The sequence below is a fragment of the Puccinia triticina genome, chromosome 15A (genome assembly GCF_026914185.1).
Source record: "Puccinia triticina chromosome 15A, complete sequence".
NCBI classification, from domain to species: domain Eukaryota; kingdom Fungi; phylum Basidiomycota; class Pucciniomycetes; order Pucciniales; family Pucciniaceae; genus Puccinia; species Puccinia triticina.
The window spans coordinates 1,904,806-1,931,126 of record NC_070572.1 but is presented as its reverse complement, the minus strand read 5'-3'; the positions used below and the strand labels follow the sequence as shown (position 1 = coordinate 1,931,126).

Genomic DNA, 26,321 nt, shown 5'->3' with positions numbered 1-26,321 from the left:
CCGGGGAGGGAGTTGCATCTCGAAATCTTCCATCGTTGCCGAACTGTCCACAAACGGCGCGTCGGACGGTCGGCTTGGGTCGGGGGAGCGCCTTGAGCTCTTCGCCGTCCATGGCTGGAGGGATGGATGTGCTTACATAAGAGAACCTGAAGTTCAGGTTCTCTTATGTAAGCCAGCCACAAGAAGTCCGACTCACAGTCGCACTCGCCTCGACCGAACCTACCAGGAACCACCAAGAAACCTACCACCACCAACCAGCTAAACCAAAACCTACAAACAAACAACACCACAACCCCGGCAGTCCGAGCACGATCGACCACCAGCGACCCAACCCGACCGACCAACCAACTGCCAACTCGACCGGACAGACCAACCCACCCACCCACCCCCTCGACCTGCCCGCCCGACTCGCTCGCCTGCCCGACGCAAGCCCCGCCTCCTGCACTCCATCCCAAAGGGCCCGTCACCCCGTTCCCCAACCTCCAGACCCGAGGTGCCCCCTTACCCGCCCAGTGCAAGCCCCTTTGCCCCTAAGTGCCACCCGAAGCCCCCAAGGCCCCCGCTGCCTGCGTACCCGCCAGACCTCAGGTAAGCAAGCCCCTGAGCCCAAGACAAGGGGGGCCTGTTTGGGCCCCAGCCCCCAGTGAGACCCACAGGGCCTGTTAAACCCCCAGTTCCCCAGTAAGCCCCCAATGAGACACTGGGGCCACACTGCAGCCCCGGCGCACACAAAGAGGTCCTGGCCATGCCCTCAACGCACTCAAGAGAGACTAGACTCCCCTGTCCTTGAGAGTGGCTAATTCTATTGCCCTAGGCCAATTAGGGGCACCCAATAGGCCCTGATATAAGACCACAGATCCAACCAAGATGTGTTTGAAGAAGGCTCTGATCACCCATGCTTTCTCCCAATTGCCAATGCAGAGAGAAACCAAATACTCCCATCCGCCACCACCACAAATAAACTAAAGTAAAAAATATTCATACACACGTAAGTGGCCTTTTCATTAAATCCAATTTCTTTCTCATTCAGCCAACAGAAATTCAGACCATCACTTATCTCCTTTTCTCCTTATCAGGCCATGTCAGGAGATAATGACCAAGAACGTAAGTTTAATTTCCTCAACTAACTTGTCATCAAGAATTCTTTTATGACCATTGCTCACTACAAATATAAACCAGTTCTTGATGCCTGGATGAAATGTAACGAGCTTGCTCAGCACACTACTTGGAACCCGGCCCAACGCGCTGCCCTCATTGGCTTGGCCAAAGAAATCAAAGTCAATTTCAAGAATTCAGATGATGAAGCTGGACAACCATTGCAAACTCGGGCACCCAACCAGCAAACACAACCAAACTCTTTGGCTCCCACAGGTCAAGAACCAAGCCGCCTGGCTGAAGGATCCAGTCACCCAGCCCAACAGCCAAGTTGCCCAGCCCAAGGACCAACTCACCTGGCCAAAGAACCCAGTTGCCCAGCCAAAAAAACCAGTCACCTGGCCAAAAAAACCAGTCACCTGGCCAAAGAACCCAGTCGCCCGGCCCAATGACCAAGTCAGCCAGCCCAACAAGGGAGTCGCCCAGCCCATGGACCGACTTTTCTGGCCCAAGAACCAAGTCACCCAGCCTGCCAATCCTCCTATTGGCAACATTGTCACCACTTTCTGTTTTCCCTGGAAATGAATGATGATTTGTTGTGTGCTAAAAAGCCTGCATGTAGCTCTGAAGCCCTGTGTTTCAGTGGTAGTGCAGCAGTTTGAAAGAGAAGAAACAAATTGGTTTGAATGATGTCAAGAGAGATTTAACACACAATACACTTCCACTATCCGCTGATTTAGCAGATAGCGTAACAGACTTTTTCTTCTGCTGTGCTGTTGCTAATTGCCCTGGGTAGCAGTCAATTGCTGTGCATAGCAAGTATCCCAGCGGTTTTCCAACGGTTTTTGTTACATGCCTCTTGGATGTAGCGGTTTGAACACTGTGCCTCTCTAAATGACTGCTTTTTTTAGTACAGCACAGTGATTACAACATTGCTTTTGTGCCAACATTCCTGCTCAACTTCTGTCAGCCTTAGAGATACATCAAGTATCCAAAAGACTGCAATAACTTAGTAAATAATAATAATTATTAAATTATTATTGCAGAATCAGATTCCCCATTATAAATTAAGGGGGGCCACCCACTTAAAGTACCCCCTTATTCCTACTCCTTCATGTACTAATTGTATAAATAAGAATTGGCCCCAGAAAGCGCTCAAAAATAGTATTACATACATAAATTTAGTAAAACAAACAATGTACATAAAATTAAACTGTTGTACATTAATGAGTAATATTACTCGTGTAAAAATACCCCGTGAAAGTATTATGTAGACTTCTACTGAAGCTCTTTCACATGACAATTGGTTATAAACATGTCATGTGACAGAGTCAGGGAAATTAGTCTATTACAATACAATTAAATTACCCACAGCCAAGCCCTTTTCACGGCTACACCCCTGGATACTCCCATAGGGAGAAAAGAACTCAGTGTTTACGCCCACTGAAGTCCCCTCTATAAATAGAGGCCTATTTGGCCCTCAGGAAAAGATCCCCCAGACCATTCACCGCCCATAAACTGTAAGTTTGCCGTGAATATTCTCCTCTGCTACATTTGTAGCCACTTTTCCTTATGAACCATCCCCAGCACGTAAAATCCACTGGATTAAACCCTTTAAATCATCAAAAATCCCTTATTAGCATATTTAAAGCTTTATCCTTATAAGTAGTTGCCGTAAGACCACCGCCTCTGTCAAGCAGCCAATCAGTTTAAGCGCTTACCACCTACTTTTACGCCAAATTAATTTCCTGTAATTAATAATTACATATTATTAATTACATAATCAATTCCTCCTCTGTTACAGAGTGTTAAAACCCTTGTAGTGGCCATATTAGTCACGTAACAAGCTTGGTAATTTAAATTACCAGTGTTTACATCAGCACAGTTATAGTGCTAGGGCCCAAAACCCTTATTTTGACGGGTTTCTTGCCCTAAGCTTCATAAACAGAGCTGTCAACTTCCATTTCTGCAAAACATGTGTCCAATGCTTAAACAGTTTGTGGATGCAAGAACAACCTTACATGCAGACAAAAGCTTGCCAGAGGTTCCTCCACCTGGCACACAAACAGAAGGCGGATTTGGAAGATCCATATATCAACACCACTGGTTAAAAATATCCAGAATCCATTATGGAGAATATTGGCAAGGCCAAAAAAAGAGCATCCTTCTCCAGCTGCAATCAACCTTTTGGGACCCTTGCCTGAAACTAATTGCTACAAACAACAATCAGGGCTTTGCCAAGGGTGCATAAAAAATCCAACTGATTGCACCACAAAGTACTGCTCTGACAATGTAAGGCTTGCAGAAGGCATTGAAAATTGCACCACAGTCACTCTGTAAGGTGCACAGTAGGGTTGAAAGTGGGTTGGGTCAACCCGCCAGGTACCCAACCCATGTTGGGTTGGCTTTTGCCTCAAAAACTGGCTTTTGACCTGACCCGCCACAGACCCGCTATATTTTCAGGTGGGGTTTGGGCAGCCTATTTTCACATTGGGTTGGCCTGCGACCTGACTGTGACGCCTCCAACAGTAAAATTGGAGGTTTTTGGCACCTACATAATAGGTTGGGTTGACCCAAGACCTGTTGAAGCCAACCCAACCCAAAAGATGTTGGGTTGGGTTCAGGCAGCATATTTTCCAATCTGACTCACGCTGAATTCCTGGTTGGGTTTGGGCACTGTTGTCCAACCCAAACCCGACCCGGTTTCATCCCTTGTGCACAGTGACTGCGCATTGAAGCTTGGGTTGAGTCAAACCTTGAGTAAGGCTGGTGTAACACCACAAGCTTCCTATGTCAACTGCTCACAGTGGACACAGTTTTTTTGCAGTGCTTGTTATCAGGTAATCAAAAACCATTTAAGTTTTTCATTTATGTCAAAAATTCATTGATCTAAATTTTTCTTATTTTCAAAGTTGCTACTACTACTGGTTTTGTCAAGAGTTCACAATTACATAGATCTTCATTCTTGTCTATTCCTCTTACTCACATTACACACACACACAAGCACTCTAAACATTGCAGGAGTTCTTTTAACTGTGCAGGATTCAAGGTGAAGGGGATTGACGGAAGAGAGAAGCAAACATCTTGGACTAGTTTATATGTACATTGAAATCTCCCAGTGGTTGAGGGAAGTTTTAAGAGACAAAGACACATGGAAAAAAAAAGATGTCAAAGATGAACAGAAGTGTGCAAGTATACAACAGCAGAAGGAGAACAGAAGAATTAAGCGCATGTTTTGGTCAAGTCGATGCAGATGGCGCCAGAATGGGCTGATCTTGGATAGCAGGAGACCTTGTTGGAAGTGCCGCAACTACAGTCGCCGCTGGCCGGCCCAACCGGTTTGCCATCCGGCTGGACCGAGGTGACGCTTCCATAACTGTCAAGGACCCCTATGAGTTTGCCTTTCAGACAGAGTCGCTACTCGGAGGGTTTTCAAACCAAGGGAAATGGGTTTTTCAAAGGCATAACATCAGTCCTGATACTCCATCTAGTGTCTCTCTCAGGGAAACAGTACAATCAAGGCTTCCAATATTGGAATGAGTTTGGGCTTACATTGACGTATTGGGGGGGTGGGCATGCTTTGTTCGGATCGGTGCAGAAGGTGTCAAGCAGGGCTGCCGGATTACAGGAGACGGCGTTGTTAGCTGTGCAGCGACAGTTGCCTTTGGGCGTGCCGACCGGTGTATTGCCGTCCAACTGGACCCCGGTGACGCCTCCATTGGTAAAGAGGAGTCCTACCGTTTGGCCTTTCCGGCAGAGTTGCTACTCGGAGTGTGTTCGCACACAGGCCAAGGGTTGCATTCCCAATCAGAGTCACTTCATCAGTCCTGACACAACCATCACCGTGAAACATTCAACCAGGCCTCCAATCAAATGGATTTGTGCTTACATTTACAATTGTGGGATCGGCTGAGGCTACCATCCTGGCAACTAACAAGCACGAAACCGTCAAGAGAAATCCGTGAGCAAGCATCCTGGTGTATTTTGTTTTTTGTATTAAGCGGGGGGGGGGCTATAAAATGTTCTGTTGAACTCACAGTCCAGCAGTTCATTTTCACCCCGCTGCGGCACAACAGTCGATGCGGAACAATGAGACAACCACACTAGTGAAACCTATCTTAGATTATCGGATGTATATAGTTACACACGTGAACTTTGTGTTTCCTTTTTCTTCATCCGATTTGTTTGGTTTCATTGTGTCAGAGTCTCACTCATCTCTGTCCCATTTCCTTTGTGTTGACTCAGGTCTGTTCATCACATCTTCATACACTTTCTCCTGTTCTCATTTCTCATCTTGTTTTTCTCAGGTTCGCACTTAGCTCTCAGGTCGTTAGTCTCGCGGTTGTATACTAACGCCCGTGGTTGGAAAACCAAAGGTTAGAAATGAAAGATCCGATTTGTTTGGTTTCATTGTGTCAGAGTCTCACTCATCTCTGTCCCATTTCCTTCGTGTCGACTCAGGTTCGCACTTAGCTCTCAGGTCGTTAGTCTCGCGGTTGTATACTAACGCCCGTGGTTGGAAAACCAAAGGTTCGCACTTAGCTCTCAGGTCGTTAGTCTCGCGGTTGTATACTAACGCCCGTGGTTGGAAAACCAAAGATCATTCGTTCTTTAGGTTATGAGCCCAGAGGTGCTTTAACTGCCAATCAACTCATTCCTAATTCGTCATGAACGATCGATCTTCTCCGAATCTTCCCACCCTTACCAATGTCAATTGGGTGATGTGGAAGAACCTTGTTGAAGCCTACCTGAAGCAACAGAACCTTATCTCGTTTGTCACGACAATCAAAATCCCTCCTACCGATGCGACTCTAGCTGAGGCCTTTGAGACCAGAAAGCAAAAGACTTCCGGTGTTCTTCAGCAGTACATGGGTCTAACGAACTACTTAAAATTCAAGACTGCCGAGACTGAAAACAATCCCCGGGCAATGTGGCTGAAACTCGAGTCTCACTATGAGTCAAAAGAGATCGCAAATCAATCGCGAGTCTACAACGACTTCTTGGCGTTTAAATTCAAAGGAACCGACATTGAATCGTTCATATCCGATGTCACCTCCCATATCAGTAATCTCACTGCTGTCGGCCTCAACATTGGCATTCCGAAGGACTTTCAGCTACATGAAAATCTTTTTTGCGAACAGATTATCGACAAGATTCCCAAGAATCTAGTGCACACGCGCGAAGTTCTTATCCAAGGTCGGCCTCTTACAGTTGATTCGCCTTTTACTCTCCTCGACAAGCGAAGCAGAGATGATCCTTCCACTCATATCAAAACTGAAGAATCCGCCATGAAAACGATTTCCAAACCATCCAAGTCTGGCGCCACATGCTCCGACAATCAACACAATCCCGAATCTGATCACCCCGAGTCCCGATGTTTTAAACTGTATCCTAAGCAGAAGGAAGCATTCGAGAAACGTTGAGCTAAATGGAAAGCAAAAGCAAAAGCGAAGACTGCTCAAGCCGATGAAGATTCTTCGGGCTCCGCGTGGCATTGTGTTCGCAAGGCTCAGTCTGTGAAGCTAGGTCCGAACTTGGCATACTTAGACAGCGGTGCATCTCATCACATGATCTCGGATCGAGAAGCTTTTTTGACTTATTCGACCAATGCAAAATGCAAGATCGAGCTGGCTGATGGGAAGACCATAACTTGTCCGGGAAAGGGGAACGTTTACGTCAAGACTGAAACCGGCGAGTCCATCAAGCTTGAGTTCTTGCATGTTCCCCAACTGGTCGGCACTCTCATCAGTCAAGGTCGCCTGTTTCGTCGAGGTATGGATTTAGTCCGCACTGGTCCAACTACCGCAAATCTATCATTTGAAGGACAAAAGATTTTCAACGCAAAACTCAACGATCAAGATGTCTTTCTCATCAAGATCGAAATTGTCAAAGGCAAGTCCATTCCATTGCTCAAGCTCTCGTCTAGCAGTCAATCTCATATTGAACTTCTTCACAGGCGAGCCGGGCATCCAAGCAACAACTCCTTGAAGAAGATGTTTAATCTATCCGACGTGCAATTAAATTGCGAGGCTTGTTCTCTTTCGAAGTCTCATCGACTGCCTTACTTTGGCAATCTTCCTATATCTACTCATTGTCTCGAGTACATTCACTTTGATCTTAGTGGTCGTATCAATCCTCCCACATCTGACGGTTTTGAATACTATTTTAAAATAACCGATCAACTTTCTTCTTATAAATTTGTTTATCTCTTAAAGAAGAAATCCGAGGCTCTCGATTTCTTTAAGCAATTCTATCTCAATGTCACCACTCTGCATGCTCGTCCAATCAAAAACATTACCACCGACGGTGGTGGCGAGTTCAATTCCAATGACTTCAAAGAATTTCTCAAGTCCAAGGGCATCTCATCGAACATCACTGCTCCGTACACTCCTCAGCAAAATCCTGTCGCTGAGAGAGGAAATCGGACTACCACTGAGAAAGCTCGTGCATTGCTCAAACAAGCCAATCTCCCGCACTCGCTGTGGGGTTTTGCGGTCGAGACGGCGGTCTTCCTTGAGAACGTCACTCCTACCCGTAAGAAAAAATGGGTATCGGCGTATGAACTATGGTTCAAAAGAGACTTTGATTACTCTCGCCTTCGTCCGTTCGGGTGTCGAGCATATGTCAACTTGCCAAAGGTGAAGAGGGCTTCAAAATTCTCCGACACATCCGTGAAGGGAATAATGATTGGCTATCAGCTAGGGTTGCATAACTGGCGCATCCTGAGAGAGGATGAACGTGTGGAGTTGAGTCATGACGTCAAATTTGACAAGACTCTTTATCCAGGAATCTCCTCGTTCGATCCCGCTGGCCTAATTTCTCCATCATCTCTTCTATCTGAAGATTTTCAATCTGAGGACGAATCTACTACTCCTGAAGTTGGACCTGTCGATGATGGAACATCGGACGGCTCCATTCTCGAAATTGAACGACAACTGAGGGTTCCGGAACAGCAAGCCAATCAGAGTGATCCGTCAAATCCCCTTCCTCCTCCTTCGACTCCTCCGCCTCACCCTCCGCCTCCGCCTCACCCTCCGCCTCCGCCTCCTCCATTTTCCGGTCCTTCGAGTTCCTCTCGCCCCGGTTTCGACATAGTATTGCAGCCGGTGAATCAGAAGGCTCCAAAAGACATTTCGGCTGATATCGATGAAAGTAACATCTTATGCTCTAAGCGACGAGCTCACATTGCAGTTGCAGATGAGGATTTCGACTTTCATGTTCAGTGTTTCTTGGCTGGAGCGCAGTTCTTTGATCAGACGTCTGAGGCTCCAAAAACATACACTCAGGCTATGAAAGATCCGAACTCGGCGAGCTGGGTCGAAGCCATCGAGGCAGAACTGTCTGCTATGGATCGGCTGGGTGTATGGAAGGTGGTAGACATACCAGCAGGAGTGGAGCTTCTGAACACAGTCTGGATTTTCAGGAAGAAATACGATGCAGACGGTCAGTTATCAAAGTTCAAAGCTAGGCTTTGTGCCGCTGGTAACTTCCAAATTGAGGGCTTGAACTACGCCGAAACTTTCGCGCCAACAGGCAGGCCAACTACTCTTCAAGCGTTGCTTTCAATGGGGTTTTCCAAAGGTTTCGATATTCATCAAATGGACGTCAAGAACGCCTTTCTGAATGGGAAATTGGACGAAACAATATACCTGCGTGCTCCAGCCGGTTTGTTTCTTCCTAAAGGTAAATGTTTGTTGCTGGTGAAATCCATCTACGGGTTGAAACAGGCACCGAGGGTCTGGCATCACGAGTTGTCGGGTTTCTTCAAGTCAATCAATTTTTCTCCATCTCCAGCGGATCCGTGTCTCTTCGTCTCGGATGATCCCAGGTGGCGATGCTGGGTTCATGTCTACGTGGACGACATGGTCATCGTCAGCAAAGATGTTGCCAGGTTCAAGAAACTCATAAATTCCAGATATCTCATGGAAGATCTAGGTCCACTTAAACATCTCCTCGGGATGAAGATAGAAGTAGTGAATTCCTCAATTCGTCTTTCGCAAAACACTTACGCCAAGAAGATACTGTCAACATTTGGCATGCAAGATTCAAGAACTGTCAAAACTCTGTTTGTGCCAAATACTCGCCTACTTCCCGCTACTTTGCAGGAACAGGAAGATTTTCAAAAATTAGGAATCAACTATCGCCGGGCGGTTGGACTTCTGAATTATCTTGCGGTATCCACTCGTCCTGACATCTCATTTGCAATGTCTCAACTCTCTCAATTCCTTGAACATCCAGGCACGCAGCACTGGGCGGCGTGTACTCATCTCCTTCGTTATCTCGCTGGTACCACATCTCGTGGTATCACGCTTGGATCTAGTATTTCGCCTATCAAGATCTTCACCGATGCAGATTATGCAAATGATGAAATTGATTCCTACTCATATTTCAGCTATCTTGTGCTCATGGGTGATAGCATTGTATCGTGGAAGGCCAAGAAAAATCCGTCGGTGTCATCATCAACCACTGAGGCTGAATATGCGGCACTTTACGAGGGAGGGCGTGAAGCAGTCTGGTTTCGTCTGCTTCTTGAGTCCCTGCAGCTTCCCCACAACGGTCCCATTCCTATCATGTGCGACAATCAAGCTGCCATTGCTCTTGCCAAGAACACGGTCTTTGCCGACCGATCTAAACACTTTCGAGTTCATTTTCACTGGATTCGTCAACGGATTGCTGAAGGCGATATCTCAACTCACTACATTTCAACTCATTCAAACCTAGCGGATTTTCTTACCAAATCTTTGTGCAGAATCAAACACGACAGATGCATTGAAGGGATCAACCTGACGGGTTGAAAATGAGGGGGGGGTGTTGAACTCACAGTCCAGCAGTTCATTTTCACCCCGCTGCGGCACAACAGTCAATGCGGAACAATGAGACAACCACACTAGTGAAACCTATCTTAGATTATCGGATGTATATAGTTACACACGTGAACTTTGTGTTTCCTTTTTCTTCATCCGATTTGTTTGGTTTCATTGTGTCAGAGTCTCACTCATCTCTGTCCCATTTCCTTTGTGTTGACTCAGGTCTGTTCATCACATCTTCATACACTTTCTCCTGTTCTCATTTCTCATCTTGTTTTTCTCAGGTTCGCACTTAGCTCTCAGGTCGTTAGTCTCGCGGTTGTATACTAACGCCCGTGGTTGGAAAACCAAAGGTTAGAAATGAAAGATCCGATTTGTTTGGTTTCATTGTGTCAGAGTCTCACTCATCTCTGTCCCATTTCCTTCGTGTCGACTCAGGTTCGCACTTAGCTCTCAGGTCGTTAGTCTCGCGGTTGTATACTAACGCCCGTGGTTGGAAAACCAAAGGTTCGCACTTAGCTCTCAGGTCGTTAGTCTCGCGGTTGTATACTAACGCCCGTGGTTGGAAAACCAAAGATCATTCGTTCTTTATGTTCAAGCTAGGAGTTTGCGTGACTGGGAGTGTAGGATAAGTGCACAACAGCGTGATGAGACTGGTTCTGATTATGTCTAAGTGGAACAGTTACAGCTTCTTGGTAAACAGTGAGATGGGTTGAGTGGGACAAAAGAAGCGGCTGAACGGCTTTATAACATGCAAGTTCCTTTATCTCTCCGTCCACACCACAGCCGACCACTGGCAGCAGCGTCTGGAGGCACTGGTCTCCTGTATCCAAGCGTACATACACGTAGCATAGGTGATCAAATTAAGGCAAATGACTCTAGAGGGTACCGAGGTCGCTGGAGTATTTACATGGACTCCTTTTGCAAAGCGTTGGTGATGAGATGCGCTGAGCGTCGGTCAGCTTCGAAGAGCTCAAGGGGGTAGCACGGACGACAAACATGAAGCCCACTGCATAAATATGTCGGTCGTGAGGTACTTTCGAGCTGCATACTCTGCTATCTGGCTGCCGATGGCAACTTATTAGAGCAACGAGGGCCGGTTGATTGGGAATGGGATAGAAGGTCTCTGGATGAATCCTGATTTGTCGACGGTTTCAGGTCCGGCCATCAGACCCATCGGGCTTGGTGTGGCTGATTTTTTGCTTTGTCTCAGGAAGAGCAATCGGCTGAGCTGTTGGATGAGGAAAGTCCTTTCTTGAGTTTCTGGCTGGCGGGGGATATGGGTGGGCCTTTAAAAGGGGGGTGTAGAATTTTCAAAAGTATATTTTACAAGGCTTGAGCCTTGCAAAAGACTTCCTTTGGAAAATTAAACAAAGAACCCACCGCCTCGAATTTTACAGGGTATGTTTTACAGTCCTAGCCTTGTAAACGCAAGCCTTGCAAAGAATACCATGCAAAACCATGTCTGCCGTGTGAATAGTTTAGTTTCACACGGCAATTTTTACGCTGTATATGCCGTGCAAAAAGAAACCTTTGTAAAAATACCCCTCAGAATCAAACACTTCAAATTTGCAAGGCTTCAGCTTTTACAGGGCATACACATGTAAAAATAGCTTTGTAAAATTCATCCAAAAAACAATGAGAATGGAATTTTACAAGGCATAACACGAGAAATGCAGATTATCAGGCAAGGTTATTTCCCGCCTTGGCGACTCTTTGGCTACGACGTCCAGGCCTGCGAGTAGGCACAGAAGCTGGCAAAGGAGTTCTGCCTGAGGCGTCTTGCGGCTCTGACATTGGCAAAGCCAATTTTTCCAATTTCGCCGGCGGTTTAGGCGGTTTCAGCTTAATCTTTAGCTTTTGAATCTTCGGGGCCGCCTGTTTTTCTTCAGTTGCCGAGGAGCTATTTGCTGCAGCTGTTATGGCAGAGTCCTCCGCTGAGCTCGCCGGATTCAAATTTGCGAAGGGGGAATCATCCGCAGGCCTCTTTGGCGCCAATCCAGACGGCGAAGTCGGCGAAACATCAGAATGGTCGGTTTTTGCGACTTTAAACACCAAATCATTGGTAATCAACTCAAATAATCCATGAAGAACCAAATTAATGCTTACCATCATTCATGTTTTCACCTGTGGATTCCAAGAACTTCCTTCCTGAGTCAAGCAAGTCACCAAGATTTGAAAACGAAATTTGATGAGGACGTGCAGTTGGGAAGTCTTTCTTGATTTGCACAACCTTCTCATCGACATATGCCTTCTCTGAGGCTGTCCAGCTTCGGGAATACATAAGCCAGCTGGTGTTGGGATGGGCCCCGCCAATAGAGCTGAAGTCCGAGCTGACCATCCGGGCGAGTCCATCATTTTCCATGTCGTTGTGATACCAAATCCCTGCCACCCCGGAGACGTTCATCAATACCTTGGACCAGTAATGCACACCATTCCAATATCCTCGAGCAAAAAGTGTGTACGTTTCGCCTTTTACAGTAAATGCAAAAGGCCAATTGGTTGTGGACATAAACATTGCTTGTTCGGCCGAATCCAAAATTGACGCAACATCTAGCATGAAATAGAGGTGGAGCGGAGCTTGATTCTTAGGGAAAGAAATGGTCGACCACTCGCGGAGCATGCCGTCAGTGATGGAGTCTTCTTTCTTTGAAGCCGAGAAGATTCCGGAAGCTCCGTTTTGCTTGCATTTCTTGGGCTCCTTTGCTTTTGCTGCACAGTCCCGACAGTGGAGGCCTGAGATTCCAATCAAACCATTGGACATCCATTTCCTCAAGAGCTCCGCAGTGTCGGAGTACAAAATAGCGTTGGCCTCAAACATCTCTTTTTGGATATTTATTACGAATCTAGAGCAGACATCTTGCCGCGGTGCCTCTGGGTGAGCCGGACAGGTAAGAGTTTGCCTTTCTTCAACATCAAACAAGCCTTGGCGCGATCGATTGGGGTTTGTCTTTGGATCAAGGGAAATCTCAATGAAAAAGTCTGCTGAGCAAAACTTGCCTGCCTTGAAGCTTGCAGGATGCAAGTTGTGAGCATGCTGGAAGATATTCTGTTGTGCAATTGCGAGCATTCCGCGGACCGAGCCGTCTTGCTTCAACTGGTAGGTGGTGCGAGTGGTGAAATGTGTCACCAGCGTTGTGAATAAAGATGTCCCTTGGCCACTAGATCCACGAAGCCAAAGGGGATTGTACAGAGCGTACATAGTCTCAAGTGCCGCCGCCATCCAACAGCGGTTCGCCTTTTTCTCATTCTTGGAGGCACGGTACGATGGATAGGTGGTCAGCGCGCCACGATCCACATTACGTGCTCCTGGAGGCCTTCCAGTTTTCTTCTTGTCAGCAAGTTCAGGGAGCAAGGTATCCGTGGTGTCCGGCGGGCGCCCATCATTTTCGTATTCCTGGCGGGTCTTCTTGTTATTACTTGGAGCAGCAGGATTTGGGGCTCTCTTCCTTTTTTTCTCCCAGCCCAAAGACTGAGAGATATCAATCTGCTCCTTGCGAGCCGCTCCATACTCAATCGAGACCCCGCGCATGACAGCATTGAAGTCTTCTTCCAAGACTTTGACAAACGAGTACAGCCGAACAAGGCCTAATCGGAGTGAATTTTTCCCTTCACTGAAAATTAAGAGGCATAAAATCAACAAAAATTATCTATTGTTTTGGCGCAGTTAAACACAAACCTAAACATGTAGTAAAGTCTGTGGAGGCTTTCCTGCGCATTTGTTGTTAAAGTCGGCCGCCCTTTGCCTTTGGGACCATCCTCAACTCGAGCCCGACGGGTTGGAAAGAGCATGGCCTCCACATCGGCCATGGTCCACCAATCAAACCATTTCCTTGCTTTGGGAAACCGCCGACGTAATTCATCCATCTTGTCTTCATGACTTTTATCGCCCTCCTCCGGTTCCTTGATCAACGAAAGGCACATCTTCTGGAAGGTGTTCTGCGACGGTGCCAAGGTTGACCAAACAAAACAAGCATCATTAAAAGGTGATCTCATCAGATCAAGAGCTGCATGTCCATACCTCTTTGTCTGCCATAACAATATGTCTATTCTTTTTGACCCGAGTCACTTGAGCGCGGTAATGCTCATGACATCCTTGGAGCTTCCCTAAAACAATCTTTTTGTCGCAGATCCCAAAGACTTCCCAATACGCCGCAACAAAGCCCTCTCTCTGGGCGGCTGAGAAGTCAACAATGTTGCACACAAGCGTATCACGCTCTTCTTTGCTGATTTCTGGCTTCAGGAACTGGCGGAACAATGTGGCGAAGTGCAATTTGTAGTAGTTTTCTGAGAGGCCACGAATCCAAGTGAGCTGGACAGGAACCCATCGAGCTATTTCTTCGCAGTACATAGAGGTCGAGAGCAGGTACCCATTGAGAAAGAACCGATAAGTCACGTCGGAAACAAGGCCCTGACTGTAAACATTGTGATTGATGTCGCGTGCTACAATCCTATCAGCCATCCATTGCGTTTGGAATGTGAAATGCTCCGAATCATCCATAAAACAAGCTGATATGACTCGCAGTCCAGCTCTGTAAAAAAGCAAACAAAAAAATCAGCTGGGCTTCGAAAATATGAAAGAAATAAAGACAAACTTGTTCCATTTGAACATTTCCAACAGGAATTCATCATCAAGCATGCCTCCTTTTTTCCCGGGTACAATTCCTAGCTCGGCAAGAATAAGCCTTCGATGATAGCGAAGCCGATCTGCATTTGCCAAGGAAGAATGAATTTTCAGTACACTGTTGTATGGGTCCTTTGGCGCATCGGGCTTTCCAATCTGAAGTCAAAAAAGGTATCAGAATTGAACGGACAATCTGAAGTCAAAAGAAAAACTTACTTTCAGCGAGAAAGCCCCTTCCTTTGGGTTTTTTGCAATCTCAGCCTTCAATTTTTTCTTTGCAAGCTTGTCAGGCTTTTTCGCCTCGGGCCATGGATGCTTGTGGGTGCCAAAGTGGCGAAATATTGCCCACTTGGTTTCGGTGTTTTGATCAAACCGCGCAATGGTGTTCTTGCAAGTAACGTGTCTCACATTTCCCGGGCACTTCCCGGCTCGACCTCGGCAATTAGGGTGCCTGATTCAAATGACAGACAGAGAAAAATCAGCAAAAAAAAAACAGACAAAGCAGACAAAGTATGAACCAAAAAGGTACTGACTTTTTGAAATATTTGTCCATGGATACTTTTCCAGTTGGAGGCGAACCCGCCCACTGACACTCAGGGAGGTCACAACAGAGAACACCGAGGCAGTTGAGTCTTCTCTGCTTCCAGAGCCCATTTGAATGGTACTCAGTCCCAACGGTCTTGGTAAACCCTACTTCACCCCAGTTGGTGATGTTGACTCCGGCGGGCTTGACAAATACAGTGTTTCCATTTGGGAGGAGGGGATAGCCTTCTGAGTCTAATGTGCAACCGTGGTCAATGAAAGTGACCTTGTTCCCCGTTGGCAGGAAAAATTTCTTCTGTGGCTTCGCTGCGGCATCTTCATCAGTTTCCTCTTCATTATTTTTCTTGAAAACTTCCACGGGCTTGGGTTTGCCGCAAGACTTCCGAGTGCGGACTGGTGCCGCCTCCGAAGCTTCAGAGCTATCTGATTGTTGGGCTTCAACGTCGTCCAAAGCTTCGGAGCTATCTGATTCTTGGGTTTTGACATTGTTAAGATTGTAGTCACTGTCTATTTGGGATTCTGCAGTGGACATTTTGGGAGGAAGTCTTGAGCTGGGTGTTAGGGTGGGCCGGAGATATGCAACAAGAGGGAGACTCTGAGGCGTGCAAAAGTGACTTGGAAGCAGGGGAAAATTCTTGCCCACAAGTTGAACATGCATTTTGGCTATGTTCTTCGAATACAAAGGTGAGCCGTGTTTTAAGGATCCATTGTAATTTTCAATTAAAACACGGAGACATGTTTTATTACTCTGATGTGTTGCAAAGATTGTAAATACACCCCTGTGAAACTGTACAATTTTTGTCCTGAGGGGGAATATTCCCCGGCATTATTTACAAGGCTTTGGTTTCCAAGGCATACCTTGTAGGAGAAGCCTTGTAAATCTCAATAATTCCCCAGTTGCCATGTATTTTTACAAAGTATCGGCATTCCAAAGTTTAAGCCTTGCAAAAGGTACTTTGGAAAATTCTCCTACCCGCTTTAAAAGGGCTGGGCTGGCCCTCGGCAGTCCACGGAAACACTCGCCATGAACCACCCAAAGCCATTCTACCACCAGCACTCGCCAGGAACACCATCGACACGAGAGAAACAGCTCAGACTGCCGAGCGAGCTCACCAGGAAAGCAACGCTCACAAGCAGAACTGCTGCCCGGGGGAAACGGAAGAGCACCACATACACTCAGCAGACCCTTGCATTCAAGCCAGCCGAAGAACACCCTCCACTCGGCATCCAGCTCGACACCCAATGCTCGCCACTCACCTACCAGCGACTGCACCCCCCGGAGAAGATCCACCAGCTCAACCGGGCCCATGGGGGGTGGATCGAAGAAGAAGATCAGGCCCAGGCTAAGAACCCACAGGAATCCCTCCCCGCCCAGACCCTCGTCTCCTCGCCAGCCCCGCCCCCTCAAGGTAAGCTCGATCGTTCAACACACACTGCTCGTCTCTTATCCACTGACGCTCGCTGGTCCAGAAGACTCCAAATCATTCGACGAACGATACCCGATGCAGGACTTGTCGGAGCCCGAGGACGACGAGCCTCTCCGGCCCGACTCCGGGCCAGAAAGCCCGCGCAGGAAGCACGCGAAGAAGACAGTGGTCCTGTGTCCGGAGTCGCTGGACACCCGCCTTGTGGATCGTTCAGCAGAGCCGGCGGCCGCACAAGCCAGCCACCAGGCTATCCTTGCCGGCCACGCCCGTCTGCAAGACGCGGTGACCAACGACCAGGAACGGCCGGAGTCGTGGCTGCCCGAGACGCTCACGCCGGCGCACTCGTCCTCGTGTGCGCTCTTCTTCGACTCCAGCCCAGGCCGCGAGACTCAACACGTTCTCTGCCCGGAGTCCATCGACACCCGGCCCCTCCTCGCCGCGCCCCATCCCGGCCCAGCCATCCTCCACGAATCTATCCTCGTCCCTAGCCAGCCTGACCCCCGTCTGTCCTCATGTGCACTGTTCTTCGCCGAGGACGACGCAGAGCACCAGCCGGACCCGGACTCACGGGACGGCGCAGGCCTGGTCTTGTGTCCTAGCTCGCTCGAAACCCAGATCGCAGTATTTCCAGAGTCGCTCCTCCCACAGACCCAAGACTACTCCACCTCCTGTGCCCTGTTCTTCGAAGCCGACGAGACACAGCCGACATCCCCAGGTGCGAGCACCCGTTTGATTGTGTTTTATTTGACTCTCTCAGAGAAAACTGAAATCCCTACCTGGTCGGCCACGAACGCATCCAGCAGATGGATCGACGGAGACAGGCGGAAGCAAGCAGAAGGTCGTGTTAGCCGAGGAGTCCCAAGAAATGCCCCCCAGTCCATCGGCGGCCCCAGCAGCAAGCCGCTCGCTAGCGCCGCCGACGCCGATCTCAGCGCGGCGGCTTCCGCGGCAGTCGCTCTCGGCCGTCCCCCTCCGCTCTCCCCGCGCCTCATTCCCGAAGCGCAAGTCGCCAGCCCCCGCATCGTCGTCGTCGTCGGCCACGCCTGGCACCAGCCAACAGGCGCACGTGAAGAAGAAGAGGAAGAGCGCCGACGCGATGGCGGTGAGGGTCCGTCCGGCTTGGGAGCCCCGGCCCCAGGACATCGTCCCCAAGCTCCATCCGCCCGTGCTGCGCCAAACCGGGCTCGTCCAGTTCCTTCTCCCTTCCGCGTCCTCTCCTCCGCCCAAGAAAGACACCACCTCGCAAGCAGGCCGGCCCGCCTCGCGCCCGCTGCCTCCTGTGCTCCAACGCTTCCTCAACAATGCCCGGCCCCGCGACCCCGACCTTTCGGGCGACAAGGGCAAGGCCAAGCTGGCTGTCGAGGGCGAAGATGACGAGGACGAGATCGTGGTCTCCGACGACGACAATCCCCCCGTCGCCGCCCGGGACCAGGACGAGGACCAAAACGAAGACCACGAAAGCAGCAGCAGCATTAGCAGTCTGTCCGTCCAAGAGATCCCGGACTCGCAGCCGGCCTGCCCTCCTTCCTCGTCGCCCGCCCCCGCTTCTCGCGCAGAGGACGACGGCGACACGGCCCCTGAGGAAGAAGCAGCCGTGGTGAAAGGCTTGAGGAAGAGGATCAGACTCGCCAGGCAGCGCGAGGCGCTCTGCAGACTCGTCTTGGAGGGCTGTCCGGCCCTTCCGGCGGGGGCCGGCGAGGACACTTCTGCGGCTCTCGTTGGCGACACGGATCCGCCCGGTGTCGGGAGCCCAGACCATCGGCTTACTGTCTCGGACTTGCACGGGGAGCGGGAGAGGGCGAGTCGTGACCGGCCGCCGGCCCTGGCAACCGACCGGGACAGTGTCGATACCCGAGGCTGTGGTCCGCCACCCCCCGAGCCATCCTTGACCGGTTTCCCCCCGCCGGACCCCGCGCGACCTGGGCCGCGGGACACCGCCGCGCCGAGCCGCACAACTTCCCCGTCTGGACATCCGCCCGCCCGGCCTGCTCCCACCTCGTCGGCGTCGTCCACACCTCTGAAGTCCCCGGTCAAGGCGGTCATGGCCGATCCGCCGCTGCCGCCCGGCCCACCCGATGCCCGTCCAGGCCCGGACGAAGACATCGCGCGGATCCAGCGGGTCATCGGCGCGTTGGCCGCGCCGACGGCCGCGCCGGACTCTCCCGTTGCCCCGCCCCCTGCGCCTGCGCTTTCGGACGCCGTGCTTGCGCTGGACACGGACGCCCACCTGGCCCGCTTCTTCGCCCGGCACACCCACGCCCTCCTGCGTCCCCCCTCCCCGGGCCTCCCCGGCCTCCCCGCCAGCCCCGCCGCTCGCGCGCTCGCGAGGACCATCCAGACCCTCCAGGACGACCATCCGCTCTTCGACGACGGCTTTCTGCGGCTCTGTTCCCGCTCGCTCCTCGGCCTCCAATAACCCTTTCCGCGCTTTCTTGCTTTCGTTCGAAGATCTGTATTGCCCCCCGTCGGTGTGCGTCGAGGGGATGTATTGTTATGTATTGCATGTGGACACCTGTGTTGCTGTGGTGGTTGTCGTGTGAGGTCGATCGCAGTGGGCTCAGAGAAGGATGTGCGCGTGAGGCACGCCGTGCATCGTGTGCTCCACCGCTTCCTGCACCACATCCCGTGCCCGGATGCGTCTCCAGCAGGTCCTCCGTTCCTCTCGCCCTCCGTTCCTCTCGCCCTCCGTTCCTCTCGCCCTCCGACCCCCCCCCCCCCCCCCCGTGCGCTATCTTTCGTCTCCCGCTCGCCCGGCCTTCCTCCCCCGCCGCGAGCTTTCACCGACCTGCCTGGCAGCTTTGGGAAATCACTCCAATCCACCCCTGTAACATCAAGTTAAAAATCCTAGAGCCCTCGGGCCTTTGTATCCCAATGCGCATCTTTTGCTGCATGCGGCGGTCTAAGCGTTCAGGCGACAAGCCTCCGTTTTTTCTATGCATTGTTGGACCGTGGAGGGCTTGTTCCCGCGGCCCCTTTTCATCAAGTGTTGTGTGGGGGGAAATCAACACTGCCGAGAACATGCACAGCAAACATTTATGCGGAGCGGTGGATGGGCGGTTGTGGGTGGAGTCCCAATGTAGTCACACCATGGGATTGCCAAGGCACATCTGTCATCATACCCAGGGGCAAAACCACGAGTAGGCTATCATGATTCATGTTTGTTACCGGGAGCGCAGCGGGAGGTGGGTGGAGTCCATGGGGACCGCCCAGCCGCGCCCTGTACGACATGAGCCATCTAGCATGTCAGATGAGGCGTAATGCCTCGCCACGCGCCTCGGCTGGAGCTAAGGGCCGTACAGGGCGGTAAGGGGAGAATGGAAGCCGATGCCCCTGGATGAGATCCTCTTGTCTCAAGGTCTAGGGCCCTCTCCTGGACCTAGCTCCTTTCCCCCAGCGCTCTCTACGTAGAACCCACTCTACTCCGCTTCCCGCCGAATCCCATCCTCCTCACCTTCCAGACTGCTCCATCCTCCGAGCCTAAAATTTCTCAAAAACCTTGGAAACTATAAGCCCGAATCATCAACACCCATACTATCTCCGACAAACTTTCATCAGTATCAACAACCTTAACAATCTTCCTGCCCAGAACCCTCATTATTCCAATTAGTCTCCAAAAAAAAAAAAAAAACCTATCCACATAATCACCAACGTTAAACTATCCCCAACCTAATCCCCTCACGATGTCAGACTTGAATATCCAAGACACAACAAGTAGCGTGAAAGCCGCGACCCAACAAACTGCCCAAGCGGCAGGTGAGGGAAGCCAAACGGCCCACCATCCACAGTCAGCCCCCACCGGCGGACCAGACCCAGCGGCAAACCCAGCGGCCACCGCGTCACAAGGCCCCGGAATCCCCCCTAAGCAACCTAAGCCAAAACAACCAAAAACCAAACAGGCCCCGGAACAACCAAAAGCCAAACCCGTCACTCGCGCTGCCGCCAAAAATCCCCCCCACCCTACACAATCAGATCCGACCCAAGGGGCCACCTCTAACAAGAACCCGGTGGATCCCGAGATAGGGGAGATGTTCAGTACCCCAAGACGTGAGTTCTCATTAGTCATTGACAAGATACTACACATCACTCAAGACTGACAGAAAACCCACCTCCTGCATGCAGAAACACCAGCAGCAGAATCCGGGCCAATCACGATCGACATCGACGATGAGTCCAATGAAGAATCCGAACAAGAAGCCCGGAGGATTCTCATGGCTAAGATGATCAAAGCAGAGAAAGCCGGAGACGAAGTCAAGGCGGAACGTTACTCCAAGATGTATGAAGCCGTACTCGCAGACCAAAGGCCCAAACATCGGAAGACAGCCGTAGATACCAAGGTCAGAGCGGCTTTTCAACCTCTGGTCATCCCCCAGAAGAGGCCTTCAGTTGCCGGGGAGGTGACGCAAGTAAGGAGTGTAAAATTCATAGTGGGCCGGACCAACTCTCACGACGATGGAGGGTTCACGCCGTATTTCCACAAGCTACTACTTGAATGCAAAGGACCATTGCCCTTACCAATCTTCAATCGCGAATGGCAGGAGAATGCTCTATCCCACCACTCCAAGAACCGTCCAAAAACTGACGAAACAGCCGCAGAGAAAGGACTACGCTATCATGGCTACCCAGTCCCGGACAAATTCTCGCAAAATTTCTCAGACTGGACCTTAAATCATCGGGTTTTCCATCAGACAATGCGAGATCAGTACAATTACCCGGTTCTAGCGGAGTGGATCCTCGTCCACAAAGAGCATTGCGACAAACTCCACCGCAAACACGGCTTCATGGTGGCCCTCCGATACGACGTTTTCATCCGGAACAACGCCTTTGCCTTCAGAGTCGAAGAAGAAGGAGATGAGTCTTTCTCAGATATCTCAAAGTTCAAACAAGAGACCGCCGACGAGATGATCTCGATGTGCCGGGACTTCAACGAAATCAACCTCGCCGAGAACCCATACACCATCGGCGACGGCAGGGTTGGAGGAGATCCCATCAAGGGGATCAAGCCCCAAAAACAATGTCAGTCCAACCACCAGTCGAACCAACAAGCCCAACCGACATCGGCCAAACTCAAAGCCAAGGCAGCCACAGAAGAGAACGTGACATCGACCTCCGGTCCAGCATCCCTCCCCCCCAAGCCGGAAAGAGCGCAAAGTAGAGCTCCCCCGGGAAGCAGCTACAAGGGCAACCAATACAACCCCAACCACGTCGGTGGGAGCACTCGCAACAGAGCCCGCGAGCAGTAGGTCCCAATTCAGTAATCCCTACCCATCCCCTCTTTCCTTCTTTCATTTCCCCCCTTCTCCCTTCAAACATCGCACATCACTCCATATCGCCAACCCCTCCCCCCACCACAACCTGTGCATCCCTGTTCCTTTTTCCTTTATCTCACATCTAAATCACCAACCCCCCCACTCCGTCTATGCTCGAATCATATCATGTCATTCCATCTCCACTCCTAAGAACCAGAAATACACCAATCCTTCGTGATCCTAACTATGTACCTGGTTGTCATTAAAACTAGGAATGCAATTGTTGAAATGCAAAGCCCCCCTGAGTCCCACACCGTGAGCGCGCCCTGTGAGTCAAATGAGTCACGGCCCATCTGGCCGACAAAAGTCATCTGCGAAATGAACATCGCAGAATGGACCAAAGCGCTGCAGACAGCAAACCTCTCAGACACCTATCGAGACGTGCTGAAAGGTTTCCAAGAAGGATTCCACCAAGGCATCCCGGACCATGACCTCGGACCAGATTTACCATACTACACGCCCCCCAACCATCAGGGAGCCTTATTAGCTAGGGAAAAGATAGAAGCCACAATAGCCAAGGAAATCGAAGCCGGGAGAATGTTTGGTCCATTCTCCCACGAACAGCTAATGGAGCGTTACTCCTTCTTTTGCACCAACCCGCTAGGAGCCGCGGTGAACGGAAATGGGACGGTGCAACCAATCAACGACCTGTCCTTCCCCAGGAATGACCCCAGAATTCCGTCGGTCAACTCCTTCGTGGAAAAGCTAGACTACCTCACAACGTGGGACAATTTCAAAACAACATCTCGATTCCTAAGGCGTCAGACACAACCGCTACTCCTAGCCATATTCGACTGGGAGAAGGCATACCGCCAAATCCCAACAGCCAAAAGCCAGTGGAGATACCTAATGGTAAAAGATTTCAACGGCGGTATCCTCATTGACACCCGTATCGCATTCGGCGGCGTAGCAGGCTGCGGCTTGTTCGGCAGACCAGCAGATGCTTGGAAGGACCTGATGAAAAGCAAATTCGACCTGGTAGAAGTCTTTCGCTGGGTTGACGACAATCTATTTGTCAAAACCCTCAACTCTAAGGTGGAAATGGATCACATAGTCAAGCAATCAGAACAGCTGGGGGTCAAGACTAATGCAACAAAGTACTCCCCATTCAAGGAGGAACAGAAGTACATTGGTTTCGTCTGGAACACCACCAAGAAAACTGTTTGCCTGCCCAACGACAAGAAGTACCAACAAGTTCAGCAGGTCAAGGCCTTCCTCACCCCGAATGCGGAATTTTCCTTCGCGCAAGTGGAACAGTTGGCGGGAAGATTAAATCACGTATCTTATATCCTCCCGCAGCTGCGTTGTTACTTAGACAGTCTATACAGGTGGCTAAACGACTGGATCCACAGAAGAACGGAGCGGACGCTACCAGAAGACGCCAAGACAGACCTAGAATACTGGTTATCAACACTCCTCCAGTACAAGGAAACACAAATGATCCAAAACCCGGACCCTATCGAAATTGGGTGGGTGGGCAATGCGTCTACCGGTTTCGGCATTGGAGTCCTCATCGGCAAACGTTGGGCCCAATTCCAACTAACCCAAGAATGGGACAAAGGCCCAGAACCCAAGAGAGACACAGCCTGGCTGGAGATGGTGGCAATCAGAATAGGACTCATCGCTCTCCAGCAACTAAAGATCAGACCAGGGAAGACCCTGATCGTCTGGACCAACAACACAACCACGGAGGCGGTGATACGCCAAAGGAAATCAAAGCACCCCGCGGTGAATGAGGAATGGAAAATCATCCAAAAGATTCTAGTAGACATGGAAATCAACATCGTCTTGAGACGTGTCTTGTCTGGTGAGAACGCTGCAGACGCTCTATCTCGCGGAGACAGGTCGGGACACGACATGCAGTTCCAGGTAGCGATAGTCGTCCCATGGCACTTGGAGAACAGACTGTTTCAAGTGTGAAACACACAAAAACTTGTATCCATTGCCCACAATCTCCCGATAAAACTTGTTCATCCTTTCCTTTGTCCTCTGAAATAAATACTCCTATCAACTGCTCCCACCTATCCAAAACTCCCACTCCAGTCTGAGCTTAATTCCCTCTAAACGCTTCCAGAAACATGGCAGCACCAGAAGAGTTAAAGAAACTCTCCACGCTAGCCAGGAAAGGCTCTGCCCCGAGAGAATTGTCCCCACAAGACAAACACTACCTCCTCGGTTATAGGTGGAACACGTTAGCATGCTACAATTCCGCAATCAACAAGTATCTGAAGTTTGCCAAGGAAACCAATCGATTGCCATTCAACCTCCCCCTCTCCGCGAGAGACATTTTTGACTTCTGCTACTGGGCAGGGAAAACTTACGAGTCGAGAGCAAGCCACAAGGTTTCCTCGGTAACCCTTGCGAAATACATTGCCGGAATCCAAATGTGGCATACCATGCACGACGCAATCTACCCGCTAGAGACCAAGAATAAAGTGGCAACACTCCTCAGGTCTTCCACCTACGTCGACGCCGAAACGGAAGGGAAGCCGAAGAAAGGGGCCATCACCCTCCGCCACCTAGTCATGCTCACCACTGCCTGGATCAAAGGGACGCCCTTCCAGAAGGCCCTACTTAATCTATGCCTAGTTGCTTTCTGGGGGCTCGCTCACCTTGGGGAATTGACATACAACAACAAGACAGGGCCCCTCAGATGGTCAGCGGCCGTCCTAACAAGCGACGTTGCCCTATGGACGGAAGGCCTCAAGAAAAAGGCAACTGTAACGATCCGCGGCGCGAAAACTGCCGGCCCCGGAGACACGCAAGAGCTCCACCTCACCTCACTGAAACTCATGCTCTGCCCAATCCTCGCCCTAGAGAGGAGAATTCGAGACGCCAAAGGCCAGGACACCTCCCTCTTTGGTTACTGGGAGAACGGGGCTAGGATGCACCTCACCAAATCGTCTGCATGCCGCACGCTAGCACAGTTCTGGAACTCCAAGGGATGCACCGGCATCTCGGGCCACTCCTTCCGGGTGGGAGGAGCAACCTTCCTCAATTCCGCAGGAGTGTCAAAAGAATCCATATGCTGGGCCGGGAGATGGACTTCTGACTGCTATCAGCTCTACATCCGCAACTACTCCAGAGAAGACAAGGCCGACAAGCAGAATATCCTTCGAGAACTTCGGGAGAGCTGGAACAATTAATCAGAATCCCCCTGGCCCGATTTGTACCTCAGTGTGACGAAAGGAAAGGAACTACCTTGCTTACCTACATTCCACATGGGTTTCAGTAGAAGCATGGCTCAGGCACTGGGCTCCGGACCTCTTAGGCCGGAGTTACGGGTCTAGCGCCTGTGCCATAACACCCTCAGGTGTTCTATGCTTTGGGAGGATCCAATCCGACGCTGTCTCCTCCCTCGGGAGCTTCTCCCGGACAAGACTTCCCTCTCGGGAATCTTGAGCCGGGAGAAGTTGATTATAAGAGGCTTAACGCGTAGGATCGGGGATCATCCTCCCCCGACCCACACACGAGGGTCTTGGGAAGCCACCCCCTGGTTTCCGGGACCCTCAGAATGTAAGCAACCATCAAGGCAGGCCAGGCCTGACTTATGAGTAGGCCGCGGCTAAGTGCGGCAGGAGAGAGCCGTGAACCCTACGCACGCGTGAGGGGCACGCGCCCCCCCCTTCGGGCTCTGTCGGCAATCCGCAGCAAAGTCCTGACACGCGCTACGCGCAGTCTCCCCGCGGCGCCCAGGTCAGAATGGATGATGGGATATTGTTGAGTTGTCTGGTAGTCTGCTACCATGATTTATCACCACAGTATGGAGGGCTGGTGGACAGGCCCATGAGCACTACTTGCTTAGCCCTACATTTCAAGATAGTAAGGAACCCTATGGAATCACACCCCTTCCTTCTTCATTCCCACTTCTACTCCCATTCTGTTTGGAAATTTCCATGCAGCTTTTTGAAATAAGGTCTCATGGACAGGGGACACAAAAGATGACAACCAGCACCAGGAAAAAACAATGATCACTGGTCTGCAAGTGACATAATAAAGTACAAAGGCCCCTTTGTACTTTGCTATGTCACTTGTTGACAAGTGATAATTGTTTTTTCCTGGTGCAGGGATTATTCTCAGTTGGACAGGCTCATAGGCAGAAAATGAGGGAAAGAACCTGCATGTATCTAGGCATGCCAAATCATATAAGTGCCAGGAAGGCCAACACATGTGGGTGAGTGAAATGAATAAAAAAAAACTTATTTAATCAAACCCCGTGTATCATCAAGGGAGAGAAATGGAGAAAAGAATATCTGTTGAATATTGACAGAATAGGTCATAAGCATAAGCCTAATCTAGTCCAAATAGAGAATGCCAACTGGTACCCGTTTGGCAATGCTGCGGTACCCGGCACCTGTGGGAGGGTACCGCATGCACCTGCCAGGTTGTGCCAAATGCGGTGCTGGGTGCCTGTTTTTTGGCAAAAAAGTGGTGCGCTACCCAGGTACCAGGCCAGGGAACCGGGTAGCCTGGCCTGCAGCCACTTTTGTCCGGCCATCAAGAGGGCAGTCAGCACCAA

General features: G+C 50.4%; 4 protein-coding genes across 4 annotated transcripts; 2 read left to right on the top strand and 2 right to left on the bottom strand.

Moving 5' to 3' along the window:
* Positions 1–1,079: 1,079 nt before the first annotated feature.
* PtA15_15A190 (uncharacterized protein) lies at positions 1,080–1,547 on the top strand (the record flags this gene model as incomplete). Its single annotated transcript, XM_053163371.1, has 2 exons — positions 1,080–1,104; positions 1,180–1,547. 2 exons carry the CDS (start codon positions 1,080–1,082, stop codon positions 1,545–1,547), a joined length of 393 nt encoding a protein of 130 aa, XP_053027353.1.
* Positions 1,548–4,317: 2,770 nt separating this feature from the next.
* On the bottom strand, positions 4,318–5,017 carry PtA15_15A189 (uncharacterized protein; the record flags this gene model as incomplete). Its single annotated transcript, XM_053163369.1, has 3 exons — positions 4,318–4,512; positions 4,648–4,857; positions 4,985–5,017. 3 exons carry the CDS (start codon positions 5,015–5,017, stop codon positions 4,318–4,320), a joined length of 438 nt encoding a protein of 145 aa, XP_053027352.1.
* A 5,791-nt stretch (positions 5,018–10,808) lies between these two features.
* On the bottom strand, positions 10,809–11,079 carry PtA15_15A188 (uncharacterized protein; the record flags this gene model as incomplete). Its single annotated transcript, XM_053163368.1, has 2 exons — positions 10,809–10,911; positions 10,994–11,079. The coding sequence occupies 2 exons, from the start codon at positions 11,077–11,079 to the stop codon at positions 10,809–10,811; spliced, it is 189 nt and encodes a 62-aa protein (XP_053027351.1).
* Positions 11,080–16,093: 5,014 nt separating this feature from the next.
* Positions 16,094–18,912, top strand: PtA15_15A187 (uncharacterized protein; the record flags this gene model as incomplete). Its single annotated transcript, XM_053163367.1, has 3 exons — positions 16,094–16,478; positions 16,540–17,211; positions 17,297–18,912. The coding sequence occupies 3 exons, from the start codon at positions 16,094–16,096 to the stop codon at positions 18,910–18,912; spliced, it is 2,673 nt and encodes an 890-aa protein (XP_053027350.1).
* Positions 18,913–26,321: the final 7,409 nt, after the last annotated feature.